The sequence below is a fragment of the Castor canadensis genome, chromosome 10 (assembly GCF_047511655.1).
Source record: "Castor canadensis chromosome 10, mCasCan1.hap1v2, whole genome shotgun sequence".
In the NCBI taxonomy this organism is placed as follows: domain Eukaryota; kingdom Metazoa; phylum Chordata; class Mammalia; order Rodentia; family Castoridae; genus Castor; species Castor canadensis.
In genome coordinates, this window is record NC_133395.1 from 111,368,847 (window position 1) to 111,386,283 (window position 17,437).

Here is a 17,437-nt window from a genome sequence, read left to right on the forward strand (position 1 = left end):
AAAGTGAGCTAAGCCCATTCTTATTTATTGATATGGCTAGTATGTTTTATCTCAATTCCCTCATTATTTTATGTTATTGTGTGTATTACAATACAATGCTGAGGTCAATAGAAAGGGCCTCTTGGGTCATAGGAAGAGGTTGGGTTTTGCTTTAAGAACCAGGGGTTTTAAGCAGAAGGATGTGATAAAATTTGAGTTTTGTGGGGAATGGATTGGAGTGGGCAGAGGTGGAGGCAAGGGGACCAGGAAGGGGGCCCTACACTAAGACAACAGTGATAAGTGGAAAATGGGAAGACCTGAGGACTGAAGTAATGAGGGTCTGGGGACCTAGGAAAGAAGCAGGGGACCATGGTGAAGGTTACTACTCGGGGTCCAGGAAGGGATATGCCCATGGATCCAGAGTGGAAGCTCCCAAGTCCATGCCAGAGCAGAGCCTGGGCCCCAGCTGGCCCAAGGTGGGGGTCAACAGTCCCTAACTCCCCAGTCTACCTCTCCACGGACAGGGTCCTTGAACACCTTAGCAGTCTCACCAGAGAAGTGAGCCTGGACTACGAGCGTAGCATGAACAAGATCAACTTTGACCAAATAGTCTCCTCCAAGCCCGGAACGTTCTCCTACGTGACCCTGCCCATGAAGGAGGAGGAGAAGGTACCTGAGCATGGTGAGAGTTGTTGGACCCGTGGCTATCCACCTGGCTAGCTACCCCTCCCACCTCTCCCTCTAGGATGGTCCATCCTACTGCTGCTGTCCTCTTGAGCCTGACACTTCCTTGTGCCCACCCTGTCCCCAGCATTCATAACAATCCTTTACCAGCTGCCTGGAAGGCTCTTGTCAGGGAAATGAGAGAAGGAATCTTTAAAAATATATATTAGCCTTAGTAATGCAGAAACCATAGATAAACATGTACCAGGAAAGCCATGGTCAAAAGTAGATGACAGGGGCTCTGGTGGTCAGACCTCAAGGACATATTGTCCTTCCTTCCTCCAGTAGCAAGAGTGGGGTTGGCATTGCTGCAGCCATGTAGACACGTGGCAGACCAAGTCTCAGAGCAGGATCCTGGGTCCCCAAGTACCCTTGCTTTGAGCTTACCAATTCACGCTAACCTCGTTTCCTAACCTGGCTTCCCATATGTGCTGTGCCCAGGACACTGGCTGGGGTGCAACAGCAGGCATTCTGAGGGGTTCTGATGGCCACAGCTTCCTTTCTTGGGTTTAGAGGGCAGTCTCCTCAGGGTGTATACAGCATGGGCAGGAAATGACAGGTAGAGAATCCATAGTTACCACCTACTTATATAAGGGACCTGTGACTAGAGAGGCCTCAAGGGAATTCCTTACCCATCCCAGAGCCAGCAACTCATTACAGGCCTTGGGGCCACTCTGGCAGGCTGTGGGGAAGAAAGGTTCTGGGAACAAAGCTGTCTCTTCTGGGGAGGAAGCAGGAGACTCAACACCATGTAGCTGCATCCAGACCCCTGGTATATCCCAGGCCCATCTGATATTGATCCTTGGCTCCCACCCTGTAGGAATGGTGCAAGTCCCCAAGTACCCCTTCCGGGAGCAGAAGGAAGACTTCACCTTTGTGTCCCTGCTCACACGGCCAGAAGTCATCACGGCCCTGAGCAAGGTGCGGGCTGAGTGCAACAAGGTGACTTGCATGTCACTGTTCCACTCGAACCTCTCTAAGTACAGCCGCCTGGAGGAATTTGAGCAGATCCAGTCGCAGACCTTCTCCCAGGTGCCTGGACATTGGGGCATGAAGGGTGGTGCAATCAGGCCCTTGGAGCTGAGAGGCACAGGCCAGGGCTCCGAGAAGCCCTTGCTTCTTCCTAGGCCTTGTTGGAGCCTGAGATGGGACTCATTTTGCAGGACAAAGAGGATATAGGGTCACATGAGGATGTTGGTTGGCAGGGCTTGGCAGTAACTTGGAATTTGGGGAGCTCCCTCCCTAGTCAGATGAGTCCTAAGGCCACCTCAAGAACCCTACATAGGGTTCTCAAGTGTGGCAGCTATGGATGGGAGGGGTCTCTGGGTGACTTTGTGGCCACACCTGTGGCCCCTCCAGGTGCAGATGTTCCTCAAGGACAGCTGGATCAGCACACTGAAGGTAGCCATGCGCAGCAGCCTGCGCGACATGAGCAAGGGCTGGTACAACCTCTATGAGACCAACTGGGAGGTGTACCTCATGTCAAAACTCCGCAAGCTAATGGAGCTGATCAAGTACATGCTGCAGGACGCACTGCGCTTCCTGGTGCAGGACTCACTGGCCAGCTTCTCGCAGTTCATCAGTGATGCCTGCTGCAGTGTGCTCGAATGCACCGACGGCATGGTCTGGGGTGAAGACTTCATAAACAGCCCCTACAGGTGGGCCCAGCTGGGCAGACACAGCTGCTCCTTACCAGTCCTCAGTAGCCGGGTTGGTGCAGCCAGGGCCTGACAACAGGCAGAGCGTGCGTGGCTTCCTGGAAGTCACCAACTCTCACTTGCATTCACTCAGTTTTTTAGTTACTTAGTTGAGAAATAATTCTTTGAGCACTTGCCATGAATCGGGCATGGTACTAGGGGAACCAGACATACAGTTTCTGCTGTTTCCAGGAGGAATGGCACAAGTCATTAGACAGATACTGTCCTTGCTGACTTTGTTAGGGACTAGCAGTAGTCACTGGGGGTGGGCCTTTGCCAGAGGATCAGAGAGGTGGTGGCATCTGAACTAATACCTGAGAAATGAAAAGAAATATGGTGTCCACTAGGTGGAGAGACCAACCCATGCAGAGACACCAAAGAGAGAAATGGCTTGGGGCAGCTGGAGAAGGACAGATTGGCCAGTATGGCTAAAGGGGGGTTAAGGGAAGGGAGGCCTGGTCAGGATGAAATGGGAAATGACCAGATCATGAAGAGCCTTCTGGGGTCATGATTGGGGGCTGGGTTTGTTTTAGGTTAGTCAGAAGCCATCAGAGGGGCCCTGGCTGGGATCCAGGTTTCGGGGCTATTGGTGTGTAGTAGTAACATCTGAAACCAATGTTGATGGGCTCCCAGGGAGAGTGTGAGGGTGGGGGGTTCTAGTGCCTAGGGTCTGACCAACCTGCCTGGAGTGGAGGTCTCTCTCTCTGTGGTGCCTGGGGATTTCTGGGCATGAGGATGGAGTAAAGGAATTTGGTGGACCAGGATCTTTCTTTCTGGTAACTTGGAGGTTTCTGGGAGGGACAAGGCAAGGGTTATGCATGGAGAAGCTCAAGGGCTGCAGTGCTGGAAGGAATAGCAGAGGGTCCTACCTCAGGTCCTGCCCACAGTCAGACCAGCTGTTGCCCCTCAGACCCCGGAAGAATCCTCTGTTTATCGTGGACCTGGTGCTGGACAGCTCTGGGGTACACTATAGCACCCCACTGGAGCAGTTCGAGACAACTGTGCTCAGCCTCTTTGACAAGGGCATCCTGGCTACCCACGCTGTACCGCAGCTGGAGAAGGTATATGCTACACTTGGGTAGGGTTGGGCCGCCTGCTGGCCTGGCTCTTAGTGGCTCCCTGAGCTGTAGGGTACTACCACATCTCAGGACAGTGGAACTGTTTCATGGGTCTCCTCCTGCTTGGTAGGTCATGTGATCAGTCCTACAATTCTCAAATTCCTCCTTTAATCCTCTCCACAGCTGGGTTGTGAACTATTAACACCCCACTTTGTAGATCTGGAGAACTTTAATCATTAGCTTAGAGTCACAAAACTGACAAGTGTCAGAACAGCAACTTGAATCCTGGGCTTGCCACAGCCACATCTGTCCCACATCTTACCCCCTGATCCCACCCAACTCCTACACTCTCTTCATCTCAAGAGCAGACACAAGCCAACTTCCACACACAACTACTATCCAAGGTCCCCACCAATCACCACCAGTGCACACACACACCCTGCCACACACAGCTCTCTCCCCAGGCCCAAGAGCCTTTGGAATTCAAATGCCCTCTCGTTTCTCCTGCTGGCCAGTCAGAGCTACAGCCACCTGGCTGTCCTCTGCTTCTTTCCTTTGCACTGATCAGAGTCTGACATTGAAGCCTTGGATTTGTCTGTAGCCCTCTCAAAGTCATGCTATTGCACCCCCTTTCCCTACCTCCATATTCTTCTGGCTGTGCTTGGCCACAGTGCCACCCAATCAGTCTTTAGGTCACATATCCTTGCTTGCCTTGGAAGGACATCCCTACCTCCAACCCCCTGCCTACCCATCCTGCAGCTCATCCAGCTCTGCCCTCCCCATCCCTTCCTTTGCAGCTGGTGATGGAGGATATCTTTATCAGTGGCAACCCCTTGCTGGAGTCAGTGGGGCTTCATGAGCCACTGGTGGAAGAGCTGCGGGCCATGATCGCTAATGCCATGCACCAGGCCATGGTTCCTCTGCAGGCCTATGCCAAGGAATATAGAAAGTACCTAGAGCTGAACAACAGTGATGTTGCCACCTTCCTCAAGTATGTCCGTGTGTGTGTGTGTGCAAGTTCGAGTGTGCCTGTGTGTGTGTCCCCATATACCCTGCTCCACGTGTCACACTGTCCTTAGGGACTACCAGACACAGAGCCCGACAGCTGAGGAGGTGCGGGAGGTGGTGCTCACCCACCTGATGGAGAAAGAAATCTTGGACAACTCACTGCCCAGCAGCATCGTCATCGGGCCCTTCTATATCAACGTTGACAACGTCAAACAGAGCCTGTCCAAGAAACGCAAAACCCTGGCCAATTCCATGCTGGACATCCTGGCCAAGAACCTACACAATGAAGTGGAAAGTGTAAGTTCCCACCCACCTGGCCCCAGAGGCCATAGCTACACCCAAGAACCCTTGTACACACAGTGTACTCCCACTAGCAAGATGTCTGCAGCCAAGGTCAGGGGTGCCTGCAGAGGCCAACAGAAGGAACTGGAAATCATTCTGCCTCAGTCTCCATATGCCTGTAGGGAGTTGTCCCATATGGGAGGTTGCTAGCTCCTTCCTTAGAGACTTGGGACACCCTCACAAAGGACACCCTGGGATGGACCATTCCAAGAGTTGGGGGTGTACAAGTGCAGGCCTCAGAAGTCTTAAGTGCATTGGTGGGGCCACAGGAGGCTGGGAGGGTGGAGAGATCTAAGTGACTCCCCTGCCCCACAAGAGACCTCAACAACCCAGGGAGCCTGCTGGGAGCGTCCCTCTTGGGAAGCACTGCAGGGTATGCCTCATGTTGAGACAGTGAGTTACTTTTTGGGAGGCACTGGGGAACTTGAAGAAAAGTAGGCCCCAGGGAAGGCAAGGGAGCAGCTCACAGCCCTCTGCAGCATCCTCCTCACACTGCCAGATCTGTGAGGCATTCCGCAGCATCAGCCGCAAAATCTATGAGAAGCCTAACAGCATAGAGGAGCTCGCTGAACTGCGGGAGTGGATGAAGGGCATCCCTGAGAAGCTAGCCATGCTGGAGGTGAGACAGGTGTATGGTTTCTGATGGGGCAGTGTCTAGGACCTGGTGGGCGGCACATGGAGGATAGGTGCAGTTCAGAGGTTTCTGGGTTGGGGATACTGCAGAGGTTTGGAGCTATGCTGTTTAGGGGATCCAGGAGGGCATGGGACAGAAGACTGGAAACTGGGTGTGGTGTCCATGATCTCGGAGCTCTGGGCCTATGGCTGGCCTCACACCCCATACCCCATATGGCCCATAGCCCCAGACCTTCCCTCTCTAGTATCTAACGTCTTTGGAGGAGAGTCTGGTCCCAATAACCCCTTCCTCACCTGTACATGCAGGAGCGGATTGCAAAGGTCGTAGATGACTACGAGGTTATAGATGAATTCCTTTACAACCTCAGCAATGAAGACTTCAATGACAAGTGAGTGGGAGCAGAAGGTGGGAGAAGAGTTACTGAGCTTCAGTGACTGCCAAATATTCCAGCTAACACAGACTGTGTAATCACACCAGAAATGCCCTGCCATGATGCCAGATGCCATAATACCACACAGGGACCAGAACCAGGCAGGGTCAGGTAGCCCGTGGGGAAGAAATAAATCACTGAGATGAAATCCTCTTGGCCTAGGGACCCAGCTGCTCCCCTGACCTTTTATCTGTCCCATCAATGGCCTAACACACATTTACTCCAGATTTAGAGTACCCTGATTGTGGTTGGGAATCAGTGAGAGAAGCAAAAGGCCAGCCTGGTGGGTAGTCCCTGGGTCACAATAAAGCTGTCATCCAGCTCTGCCTCACAGATGAGGTTGGGAGTTTAGGACCATTAGGTCCATGCCTAAGAACCCTAAGACACCAGCCTGACAAGGCGTCCAAGAGTTGACATCCCTAGGCAGATACCCTGTTTTGGCCAGGTAGAGGGAATTGGTATAATGAAGGAAGCTGGCCTGGTGGCCCTGGTTGGTCACCAAGGACTTGCAAGCTAGAAACTGTTGTTTTGCTTCATTGGAGGTGAGGCCTTGAAATTCTTAGGGCTTGAGAGGGAACTTGGCATCACTAATCATTTCCCCTTTGCCTCTGACATTGCACTGGGCACACTGAAGTTGCATGGCATTGATGCTGACCACAGCTCCCAGAGGGCAGGGCAGAGGTTGTCTCCCTGATGTTGGCAGTGACAAAGCCTACCTGGACATTCCACTTGCCTAGTCCCAAATGCCTCCAGCTGCTACCTGATTTCCCTGCCTTCCCCCATACCCCTGGCTGCATAGATGCTGGGCCTAGGTGCCTGGCAGGGCACCCCTGCCTGGCCTTTCTACCCCATCATTTCAACTGTGGCATTTCCCCAAACCCCATCCCTATAGATGGGCTGCCAGCAACTGGCCTTCTAAGATCCTCGGACAGATAGAGATGGTGCGGCAGCAGCACATTGAGGATGAGGAAAAGTTCCGCAAAATCCAAATCATGGACCAGAACAACTTCCAGGAGAAGCTGGAAGGGCTGCAGGTGGGGTTTGGCTGAGGACTCTGGATTAGGACCTGCTCCCCACCACACATATATTCTGGCCTTGAGTCCTGTGATTAGGAGGTGCTATGTCAATGTGTGATGGACAAGTGGATGGATAAATGAATAAGTGGTTGAAAGAATGAACTGAAAGGCCAGAGAGATGTCTAGGCAGCAAGCTCTAGAAAAACACACATTTAGAAGACCTTAATTATTCTGTAATGTCCTTGATGTCCTGGTGGGCATTCAGCACAGTGTTCATGGTACTGAGTCTACACCATGTTACCCTGAAGCAGTCAGCCTGCCTTGAGACAGCAACCTGCTCACTCCAAAACAAAGTCCCTCAGAGCTGGAAGAAGACAATGCCCCAGGAGCTCATGTTCCCTGGAAGTGTTGGCTAATGCCTGCGTATGGTGGGACAAGTGGCATCTGACCCCCTGCTCCTTGGCCCACAGCTGGTGGTAGCTGGCTTTTCCACCCATGTGGATATCACTCGAGCACATGAGATTGCCAACGAGGTGCGGAGGGTCAAGAAGCAGCTGAAAGATTGCCAGCAGCTGGCGATGCTCTACAACAACCGCGAGCGCATCTTTGGCTTGCCCATCACCAATGTAGGCCTCCTATGGGCACCCTGCTCTCCTGCCCCCTGTGGGTCTGCAGTTTCTGGTAGCAGGGCTCTGGCATTTCGGGGCAGGACAAAGTGGGCTGCAGTGTGGTAGAGATAACCTTGTGTTGGTTCCCAGAAGAAGGAGGCTGGTGGAATCAGACAGTAGGCCTCTTGAGGGTCAGCCTAGGCCTTACTTAAAAGCTCAGAGCCCAGAGCTTAGGTGGGGTGGGAAGAAGGGAGGCCATGCCTGGGTCTATGGGGACAGGAGTGATAGCAGCCAGGAGCAAGGAGGGAGAAGGGACCTGGCCCAGTAAAACCAGTGTGGAGAGAAGACAGCCCCAGCCCTGCCTTCTGCTACTGCAGTATGACAAGCTTTTGAGAATGGTGAAGGACTTCCAGCCCTACCTAGACCTCTGGACCACAGCCTCTGACTGGCTGCGCTGGTCTGAGAGCTGGATGAATGATCCCCTGTCAGCCATTGATGCTGAGCAGCTGGAGAAGAACGTTATTGAGTCCTTCAAGACCATGCACAAGTGTGTTAAGCAGTTCAAGGACATACCAGGTAGGTAGCCAAGACAGCCTGTCTTCCCTGTTCCCACCTGTGCCAGCTGCCTCTCATGCCTGCCTGCCCTACCCTACAGCCTGCCAGGATGTCGCCTTAGACATCCGAGCCCGCATTGAGGAGTTCAAGCCATACATCCCGCTGATCCAGGGGCTGCGCAACCCTGGTATGCGGAACCGGCACTGGGATATACTCTCCAATGAGATCAACATCAATGTCAGACCCAAGGCCAACCTGACCTTTGCCCGCTGCCTTGATATGAACCTTCAGGACCATATTGAGAGCATCAGCAAGGTGGCTGAGGTTGCTGGCAAGGAATATGCCATCGAACAGGTGGGCAGCCACCAGCAGGTCCACCCCACCCCACACAGGCACTGCTAGACAGCCTGGCCTCCAGCCCTTGCAATAATAGCCACTTGGGAGGATGACAGTAATGGCCCCTTCCCTGGGGAAATCATATCTAGGGGGAGAGGTGCATTCTAGTAAGTACTTGGCATGGTGCCCACTGTTGCTATTAGTCCTCAGTTACCCCTCAAGATCCTAGAAAGAAGCTGTTAGCATATTCCCATTTAGCAGATAAGTACAGGAGCTGGGAGTATCACTCAGAGAACTCGCTTCGCAAGTGTGAGGCCCTGGGTTTGGTCCCCAGGACTGCAAACTTAGTCAATTAATTAATTAATTAAACAGATGAGTACCTTATGGCTCAGGAATGTTTAGCAATGGCCTAGTTGACATGTCCAGTAAGTGTCAGAACTGAGACCAGTGTTCATATTCCTAACTGGCATCTTAGCTGCTGCTTCCCAACATTTATGTGCAAACATGTCATATATATATAGCACATATGTGAGACTGAGCTGGACCTGAATTCAGACAAAGGCCCATAGGGGACTCATTGACCAGGACAAAGTAAGAGTATTTGCCAGGCAATATAGCCAAGCAGGTTCTGTTCTTCCCTGCCCAGTACTAGTCAGACAGACTGATGGCCAGCCCCTTCCCAGGACCCAACCTTGATTCGTCTTCCACCCCAGGCACTAGACAAGATGGAGAAAGCGTGGTCCACCATCCTGTTCAATGTGTTGCCCTACAAGGAGACAGAAACCTACATCCTCAAAAGCCCGGATGAGGCCTCACAACTGCTGGACGACCACATTGTCATGACCCAAAGCATGTCCTTCTCACCCTACAAGAAGCCTTTTGAGCAGCGCATCAACTCCTGGGAGACCAAACTGAAGCTCACCCAGGTGAGCCCTTCTCCCTCTGTCCTTCCCTCATCCTTCCCCCCACCCTCAAGGAACCCTGTTCCATAAGTGGCATTTTCATATAGTACCTGGTTGAAGCTCAGGTCAGTGGAACCTTGCCCATGCTCCCCTAGCTCTTGGCTCTCTGACAACAGAGGGCTGTCACTCTCCAGAAGAGGGTGACTGGAATGGGCCAGGCTGTCCACTATGAGGTTAGCTACTGAAAGAGGCAGTTAGGCTTAAGGGCAGGATTTAGTCTAAAAATGTGGTTGCCAACAAACCTCCAAAGGGCTGCCTGGGCTTGGGAAAGTCAGAACCTCTTGTATTGGAACTTTGTGGGCCGGACACAATGAGGCCCCAGGCTTCTCAGACCCTTTTCCACCCTGCCCTCAACTTCCCGTTCCCATCTCATTTGGTGCTACCTTAGGGAGAGGCACCAGGGCACTGGGAACTACCCCTGTCTCTGGCTCTCAAGACAAAAGCAGGGGCTTCTCACAAAGCCCTGGTGGACGGGCCTCAAGGTGTATCCAACAACCCCCAAGAAAGGGGGGGAAGTTGTATGCCTCCTGAACTAGCTAGAGATGCCTGTGCTGGTCATCATTGTTCCTGGCTTCCCTCTTTTCTCAGGCTGTCCCCTCTCTGGAGTTCTACCCCACCTCCCTTCTCCTCCAAGGCTCAACACAAGGCTTTTCCCCACACCTTCCTACAGGGTGCACCACTGAGGTCCTTAGTCATTGCCTCTTACAGCGACCAACACACACGTTGGGACCTTGGTGATCCACGGACAGAATAAGCCCCTTAGTGGACTGTGGCCTCCTCAAAGGCAGGAGTCCTATACTGTTCCCCCTTCCTCCTGGTACCCACTTGGGCCTGGCACCAGTCATCTCATGAAGAAGAGATGAATGAACAAGTTTGCACTGATGGGAGAAGATGAGAGATAAATCTTGAGTGGGGAATTGGGAGGCAGAAGGGTGAGGTGACTTGTTCTGAAGATATCTCACCCTTGGACTGTTTCAGAGAGCTTTTTAAGGAACTCAAGTTCAAGTCCCAATTAAACCTCAGAATCCTGGCCATGACCCAGGATTCAGAGGAGACTGGTATGGTTTTCTATAAACTGAGTGACTTTCCTATGTCACCGAGGGCCTAGGGGGTTTGCTGTTTTGCTTTTGGAGGTGTGAACATGCTGTGGGGCCATGGGATTTCTTTAGAGGACAGGAATCCCTGCACATTTCTGTTCCCTGGAGTTCCTTGCTGTCAGCACCATCTAAAAGTTACCCTGAGGAAACTGGCTCTGGTGCCCAGCACTTTGATAGGGTGAAATGTTTGGTCATGGGGACAGAACCCAACTTGAGCCCTGGACCTTCACAGTTCATACTCTGCCCCTCCCTTCCCAGGAGGTGCTGGAGGAATGGCTGAACTGCCAGCGGTCCTGGCTCTACCTTGAGCCCATCTTCAGATCTGAAGACATCACCCGGCAACTGCCTGTGGAAAGCAAGCGCTACCAGACCATGGAGCGGATCTGGAGGAAGATCATGAAGAACGCCTATGAGAACCGGGAGGTGAGCTCCATGGGGCAGGGAGGGCAGCGGGGACCCAAGGGCTCTGGTCACATTGTTGGGAAACTCTTGGTCTCTTTCCTCCCTAAACAAGAAGGACTCAAGGACAAGTCCAAGGCTTTGGCTATAACCTGTAACCTCTGTAATAGTTCCCTGATCCTTTAGATGCTCTTCAGAAGCACAGCAGTGATGGTTTTTCTCTTGGAGATCTACAGTCCACATTAGCATTTTAGAGGCCCTGACAAGTCTTGCTGCAAAACAAACTCCTTAGCTTTGCTTCACTCTCATTTTTTTGACCATTTTATAATTCTCTGTGTAGTTGGCAGGGCTGAGTGAGTCAGTCTGTAGCTCAGAGACAATTTTCCTGCCCCATACTTCCCAGGCCCCAGTGAGGGTTTCTGACTAGCATGGGTGCTCTCTGGTGAGCCCACCTTACCTTCTCTTAGTTGGACCATGCACACTTCCACTTTCTCTCTGGGCCTGGCCCTGCAGGTCATCAATGTGTGTCCTGACCAGAGGCTGCTAGAGAGCCTGCGGGACTGCAACAAACTGCTGGACCTGGTGCAGAAGGGCCTCAGCGAGTACCTAGAGACCAAACGGAGTGCCTTCCCGAGGTGGGTATCATGAGCCATGCCAGTGTCTGCTGCAAAGCTAGGACCTCAAGTGCCCTGCCAGACTAGGATGCAAGCATATCAGTGGTGCTTGGGCTTGCTAGGGCCATGGAACCTGCCAGGCCCACGCTCTCACCCTTGTCTCCTGGCAGATTCTACTTCCTGTCAGATGATGAGCTGCTAGAGATCTTGTCCCAGACAAAGGACCCTATGGCTGTGCAGCCCCACCTGCGCAAGTGCTTCGAGAACATTGCCCGGGTGGGTAGCTGGGCCTGGGACTGAGGGCCAGCAACACTGAAGCCCACCCCGGTGGGACATCTCTGCCCTCATGCCAAGCCCATTATGTAGAGATGGGGTGGCAAGAGAGATTAGGGGTCTTGACTTGGTGGGAAGAAATTCAACTATAAGAACACCCCTCTGCTCGGGGCTGGGGCCCTAGGCTCCTCACTCATCCAGGGGCTCCATATGCCCCCAGCACAGAGACGTATTGGCTGGCTTGAGAAACCCAGGAGGCCAGAAGGTTTGTGACCCTCATCTTGCCCTCATCCACCAAGGAGGCCACACAGGTCTGTGAAGGACAGGGACATGCAGGGCTGACCTAGCCTCCTTCCAAGTGCCTGCCTCAGTCCAGGCCTGGGCCAGGGCTGGGGCACAGCTGGAGAAAGGCAGATGCGTCCTTCCTGCCTGAAGTCAGAGAAGGCTCAGCCAAAGCAGACCCTGGGGGTGGGGGAACAAGGGGCAGAGTTCTCTTCCTAAAGGGGAGGGCACTGGCCAGGTCAGCCTGGGGCTGGAGGCAGGCCCTCTGGTACACCCAGGGTGACCTGTACTTGGTCCCCCATTGCCCACAGCTGCTGTTCCAGGAGGACCTGAAGATCACACACATGTACTCGGCGGAGGGTGAGGAGGTACAGCTATCCTTCTCCATCTACCCCACCAGCAACGTGGAGGACTGGCTGCTGGAGGTGGAGCACAGCATGAAGGCCAGTGTGCATGACATCATCGAGAGGGCCATCCGGGCCTACCCCACAGTGAGCACACCCCTCCTACTTGGCATTCCCACCTGGCCCTCCAGGCTGCTCCCTCCTCCCTCCTCAGTGCCTCTCTCTGTTCTCACTTGCCTCCTTCTCAGGCTGCAGCCCTGACCAAGGCTGCTTTCAGTCACCATGAAGTCTTCCCTTTCCACCCACACTCTGGAAAGTGAGACTCACTATAATGATAATCATGATTGTAATCACTTACTATGCTCCAGAAGCACTTACCATACTCCCAGGCCTAGGCTGGAACCACGCCAGCATTCCTCTCTCCATCCCTCCACCCATACTGTAGAGGAAGGACTGTAGAGGAAGCCCCAGTCCAGAGGCTGTTCAGGGATGTGTTCTACTCAAGAGCATGTGATTTGCAGGGATAGATCTAGGATTCGAACCCAGGACTGTGTGCTCCCTGATTCTGGGCTCCCACCCATCTTCTCCAAGGCCTCATCTGCTGAGGAAATGTTGATCCTGCCCACCCCGAGAAGCTTAATGACTTCTTTCCATTTTGAGGGACTGGTGGAACGAATGATTAGAACCCAGAGTCTGCAGGACCAGAGGACAGACAATGTTCAAGGGAAGAAGAGGGGAAGGGACAGCTGGCGGCTGCCTGGGTCAGCCTGCCCATGTTGTTTTTCCAGATGCCCAGGACCCAGTGGGTTCTGAACTGGCCAGGCCAAGTGACCATTGCTGGCTGCCAGACGTACTGGACCATGGAAGTTGGGGAGGCTCTGGAGGTCAGCAACCTCAGCAGCCAGCTGTTTCCCCAGCTCTCCAAGCAGGTGAGAGCAAAGAGTGTCCCTGCTCCCCACACCCCTGGAGAGCCCAGCCCCAAAGGAACTTTTTCCGACATTGAGTCTGCAAGAGGCCAAGGGTTGGGTCCAAAGAGCAGGTCAGACACCCCTGAAATGGATGTCTTACAATAGTCACGAGCAGAAGGGACTGGGAACCTGAGGAGAGCTCTGAGGCCAGGCAGATCCCCCTCTCCCAATGGTCAGTGAAAGAACCACATACCTGGGTCCCTCTTGTGTCATTCCTTAGGCTATCCTTGCTCTGTGTACTGGCTCCTCAGCACACTCCAGCCTCCAGTTCCTCACTAAGTCTACCACCTGTTCCTGAAGGTTCAGGTGGCACTGCGCACTACAAGGAGGCCTGTAATGTGGTTAGCCACAGGTCGGCCCAACCCAGCTGGTCCCTGACTGTGCCTCTGCCTTTATTCACTTCCTTCCTCTGAACCGATCCTTGGTCCCTTCCCCTTCCAGACCATCAGAAGCCCCCAGAATAGGGGGTGGTTCACAGAGAAGCCTATCCTCTGTGCAAGGGAGGGGGAGCCTCCCCTGCAGATCCTGGATCTCTGACAGGACTCCCCGCTCCTGCAGCTCAGTGACCTGGTGGCCCTGGTACGGGGTAAGCTGTCCCACATGCAGCGAGCAGTGCTGTCAGCGCTGATTGTCATTGAGGTCCACGCCAAGGACGTTGTAAGCAAGTTGATCCAGGAGGGAGTGGTCAGCGTGAATGACTTTGAGTGGATCTCACAGCTCAGGTAAGGGCATGAGGGCCATCCAGGCCAGAGTGTCTCCAGGAGATAGTCAGGGGAGGGACAGACAATCAGTTAACAATAGGTTGCTCCCTGCCCTCAAGGATCTGGGACAAGCTGGGCAGGGATACTTCAATGCCCTCATTCCCCAAAAGTACCCCCTCTCCTCAACTACATACCTGGCCAGTGGCCCACAGCCAGGAACCCGTGTCCTGCACTGACAGGTACTACTGGACAAATAACAACTTGTACATCCGTGCTGTGAACGCCGAGTTCATCTATGGCTATGAGTACCTAGGAAATAGTGGAAGACTGGTGATCACACCCCTCACTGACAGGTTCGGGTCCCCACCCTCCACCCCATTGGGTTTTCTTTTGTTTTGGAAATTTTTTTGGCAGTACTGAGGTTTGAACCCAGGGCCTTGCACTTGCTTGGCAAGCACTTACTACTTGAGCAACAGTTCTTAGCCCTTTTTGCTTTAGTTATGTTTCAGATAGGGTCTTGCACTTTTTGCCCCAGTCAGTTTCAGATCACAGTCCTCCTACCTACACTTCCTGTGTAGCTAGGATTACAGACATGAACCACCATGTCCAGGTTGTTCTTTGAGATAGGGTCTCACTAACTCTTTACCCAAGCTGGCCTGTAATCATGGATCCTCCCAAGTCCCAGTTGGGTTGTATGTAAGGGAAGTGGTTAGCCACAGGTCAGCCAGCCAAGCAGATCCCTGGGCCATGAAGTGGAGTAGGTAGCCGTGGGTTCCAATCCTAACCCTAGCAGCCAGGGCTGGCACACCTGGGCGCTGAGGGGGTTGGGAGGAATGAGAGCCACCATCCATAAGGACCAAGAAAAGGAGGTTCCCTGGGCTGTGCAAACCCCCAGAAGTGGATATATGTGGCCCATGGGTATATGTGGCACCCAGGATATATGTGGCCCATATCTACCTCCTCTTACTCCCACAGGTGCTATCTGACCCTGACTGGAGCTCTGCATCTCAAATTTGGGGGTGCCCCAGCTGGTCCAGCTGGCACAGGGAAAACAGAGACCACCAAAGACCTGGGCAAGGCCTTCGCCATACAGACAGTTGTGTTCAACTGCTCTGACCAGCTCGATTTCATGGCCATGGGCAAGTTCTTCAAAGGCCTGGCTAGGTAAGGCCAGGTGTGAGGGTGGCACAGGGCAAGGGGAGAAGGCTGAGCTCTTCCTCCAACCCCAGGTAGAGCTAGGCAAGGGCACTGCCCAAGAGGAGCCTCACCAGATGGTGGAGGGGACAGGATGGGGTGACAGGAGTCAAAGGCTTAACTCAATGTCACTAGGATCAGGGCAGACATAGCAGTGTGGCTGAGCTGCTGAGGATTGCCACTGAGGGCTTCCTCCCCAGCACACTCAGAGGAGCCTCGGGAGGGAGGTGCCTAGTGGGCTCAGAGCACGTGTGCCCTACCCAATGTTCTGGCCTCACTTAGTGCTGGGGCCTGGGCCTGCTTCGATGAGTTCAACCGCATTGACATCGAGGTGCTGTCAGTGGTGGCACAGCAGATCACCACCATCCAGAAGGCACAGCAGCAGCGGGTGAGTCTCAGGCACCGCCCCCCCACTGCCATGCCACCCCTTCACCACTGCACTACCAGTGCCACCCTGCAGCTCCCACACTGCAGGAGAGAAGTCAGGTACTCAGGCCTACCCGGGCCAGCCTTTCTTATCTCACAGGGGTATGGCACTGTCTCTTACCCCAGTTTAGGCAGCAAACAGGCCAAGCTCTGGCAGGTAAAGGATCCTACATCCCAATGCTTGTGGAAAGTCCCAGGCATTAGCCTTTCCACCAACCTTGATCAGGATAGCAAGGGATCTTATTCTGGGGATAAGAACTGAGAGACTGGTAGAACCCCCCCCCACACACACACACCCACACCCACAAAGTAGGGCCCCAGTTCCTGGTCAGGGCTGAGCTTGCCTAAGCCTGGGGAGATCCATGTCGGGAGTTTGGAGTGAAGAGTGGAAGCAGGGGCTGTGTGTGAACCTCAGAGGGACTAGAGCCAGAACCTGGGTGGGAGGCCATGGGTGGTGAGCGGTACCTAAGGGCTTAGTCCAGATCCTCAGAGAGGATTCAGCCCATGATCAGGGCTTCAGTCCTGGCTGACCAGCTGCTGCCAGGACAGAGGAACCAATAGGGGAGAAGGGGTCCCATCCAGAGGAGGCAACAGGGCTGGGCACCCTCTGCTCCAAGTGACTCAAGCTCCCACCCCCCACCACAGGTGGAGCGCTTCATGTTTGAGGGTGTCGAGATCCCACTTGTACCATCCTGTGCAGTGTTTATCACCATGAACCCTGGATATGCTGGCCGAACAGAGCTGCCTGACAATCTGAAGGCAAGTTCAGGCCCAGGGTGGCCTGGCCACCAGAGTTCTGGTCTGGAATCTGAGATACTAAATCACTGATTCAAGGGCACACAGCTGCCGGACATCAGGCACTGTGATTTCCTATGGCAGCGCTCCTGCCCAGAGGTCCTGAGGCCCATCCCCAACTGTCAAGGAGAAGCCCCAGGCTTTTCCTCAGAACATGGAGAAATCTAAGCTGCCTAGGAGTATGGGGGTCCGCTGATAGGAGCTGCTAGGCCCAGCCTAGCAGCTGGGGAAGACAGGAGCTAAGAGGGGCCACCTCCGGGGAACTGTATGGGGGCAGGTTCAGATCAACACCAAGGACCTGTTTCTAATGGCCAGAGCTGTCCAACCACATGGGGAGCGGAAGCCTCAGCCATGAAAGGTATGATGCAGAAGGGAATCCCAGCTTTCCCTAGGAAGGAGGGTCAGGTGAAGCTGCCTTCTGAAGACCAGAGAGTGGGTGGTACCAAAGAGGGTAGGGTGAGGGCCGATGTCTGCCTACTGTTCACACATGCACTATGTTCCCAGGCACTCTTCCGGCCCGTGGCCATGATGGTTCCGGATTATGCCATGATTGCGGAGATCTCCCTCTACTCCTTTGGCTTCAATGAGGCTAATGTGCTGGCTAAGAAGATCACGACAACCTTCAAGTTGTCTTCGGAGCAGCTCAGCTCCCAGGTGAGACCCCAGCCAATTTCCAAAGTCTAAGAAGCATTGCTGTCTGCCCTCAGACTCTAGACCTGCTCTGAATTCACTTTATATTGAGTGTCCAGCTCTGTGCTAGCTGCTCTGCATGCATCTTCTTATTGACTACTCCCAAAAACCCTGCAAGATAGGAGTTATATCCCTGTTTCTCAGCTGATGACGCTGGGGTCTAAGCAGCTAACAGCCTGGCCAGGCCCATGGAGCAGGAGTTAAGAACATGACACTGCAGTGCACCCCTGACTGCCAGCACTCCCACACCCTACTTTATAATCATCCACTTTGAAAAGTATCCCCCACTGAAGCAACTATGCCACA

At 53.6% G+C, this 17,437-nt stretch overlaps 1 protein-coding gene across 1 annotated transcript in view; it reads left to right on the top strand.

Annotated features, from left to right (window-relative positions):
* The window catches only part of Dnah1 (dynein axonemal heavy chain 1), a 63,351-nt gene that overhangs the window by 13,153 nt on the left and 32,761 nt on the right, over window positions 1-17,437 (top strand). Inside the window, 24 exon segments of the mRNA XM_074043876.1 lie at window positions 504-661; window positions 1,523-1,734; window positions 2,062-2,360; window positions 3,310-3,460; window positions 4,255-4,448; window positions 4,537-4,762; window positions 5,307-5,426; window positions 5,747-5,829; window positions 6,764-6,905; window positions 7,358-7,513; window positions 7,873-8,071; window positions 8,151-8,404; window positions 9,100-9,312; window positions 10,704-10,868; window positions 11,358-11,479; window positions 11,629-11,734; window positions 12,325-12,504; window positions 13,146-13,286; window positions 13,884-14,047; window positions 14,266-14,379; window positions 15,002-15,190; window positions 15,503-15,608; window positions 16,292-16,405; window positions 16,946-17,095. Coding sequence (XP_073899977.1) covers window positions 504-661; window positions 1,523-1,734; window positions 2,062-2,360; window positions 3,310-3,460; window positions 4,255-4,448; window positions 4,537-4,762; window positions 5,307-5,426; window positions 5,747-5,829; window positions 6,764-6,905; window positions 7,358-7,513; window positions 7,873-8,071; window positions 8,151-8,404; window positions 9,100-9,312; window positions 10,704-10,868; window positions 11,358-11,479; window positions 11,629-11,734; window positions 12,325-12,504; window positions 13,146-13,286; window positions 13,884-14,047; window positions 14,266-14,379; window positions 15,002-15,190; window positions 15,503-15,608; window positions 16,292-16,405; window positions 16,946-17,095 — 3,958 coding nt within the window.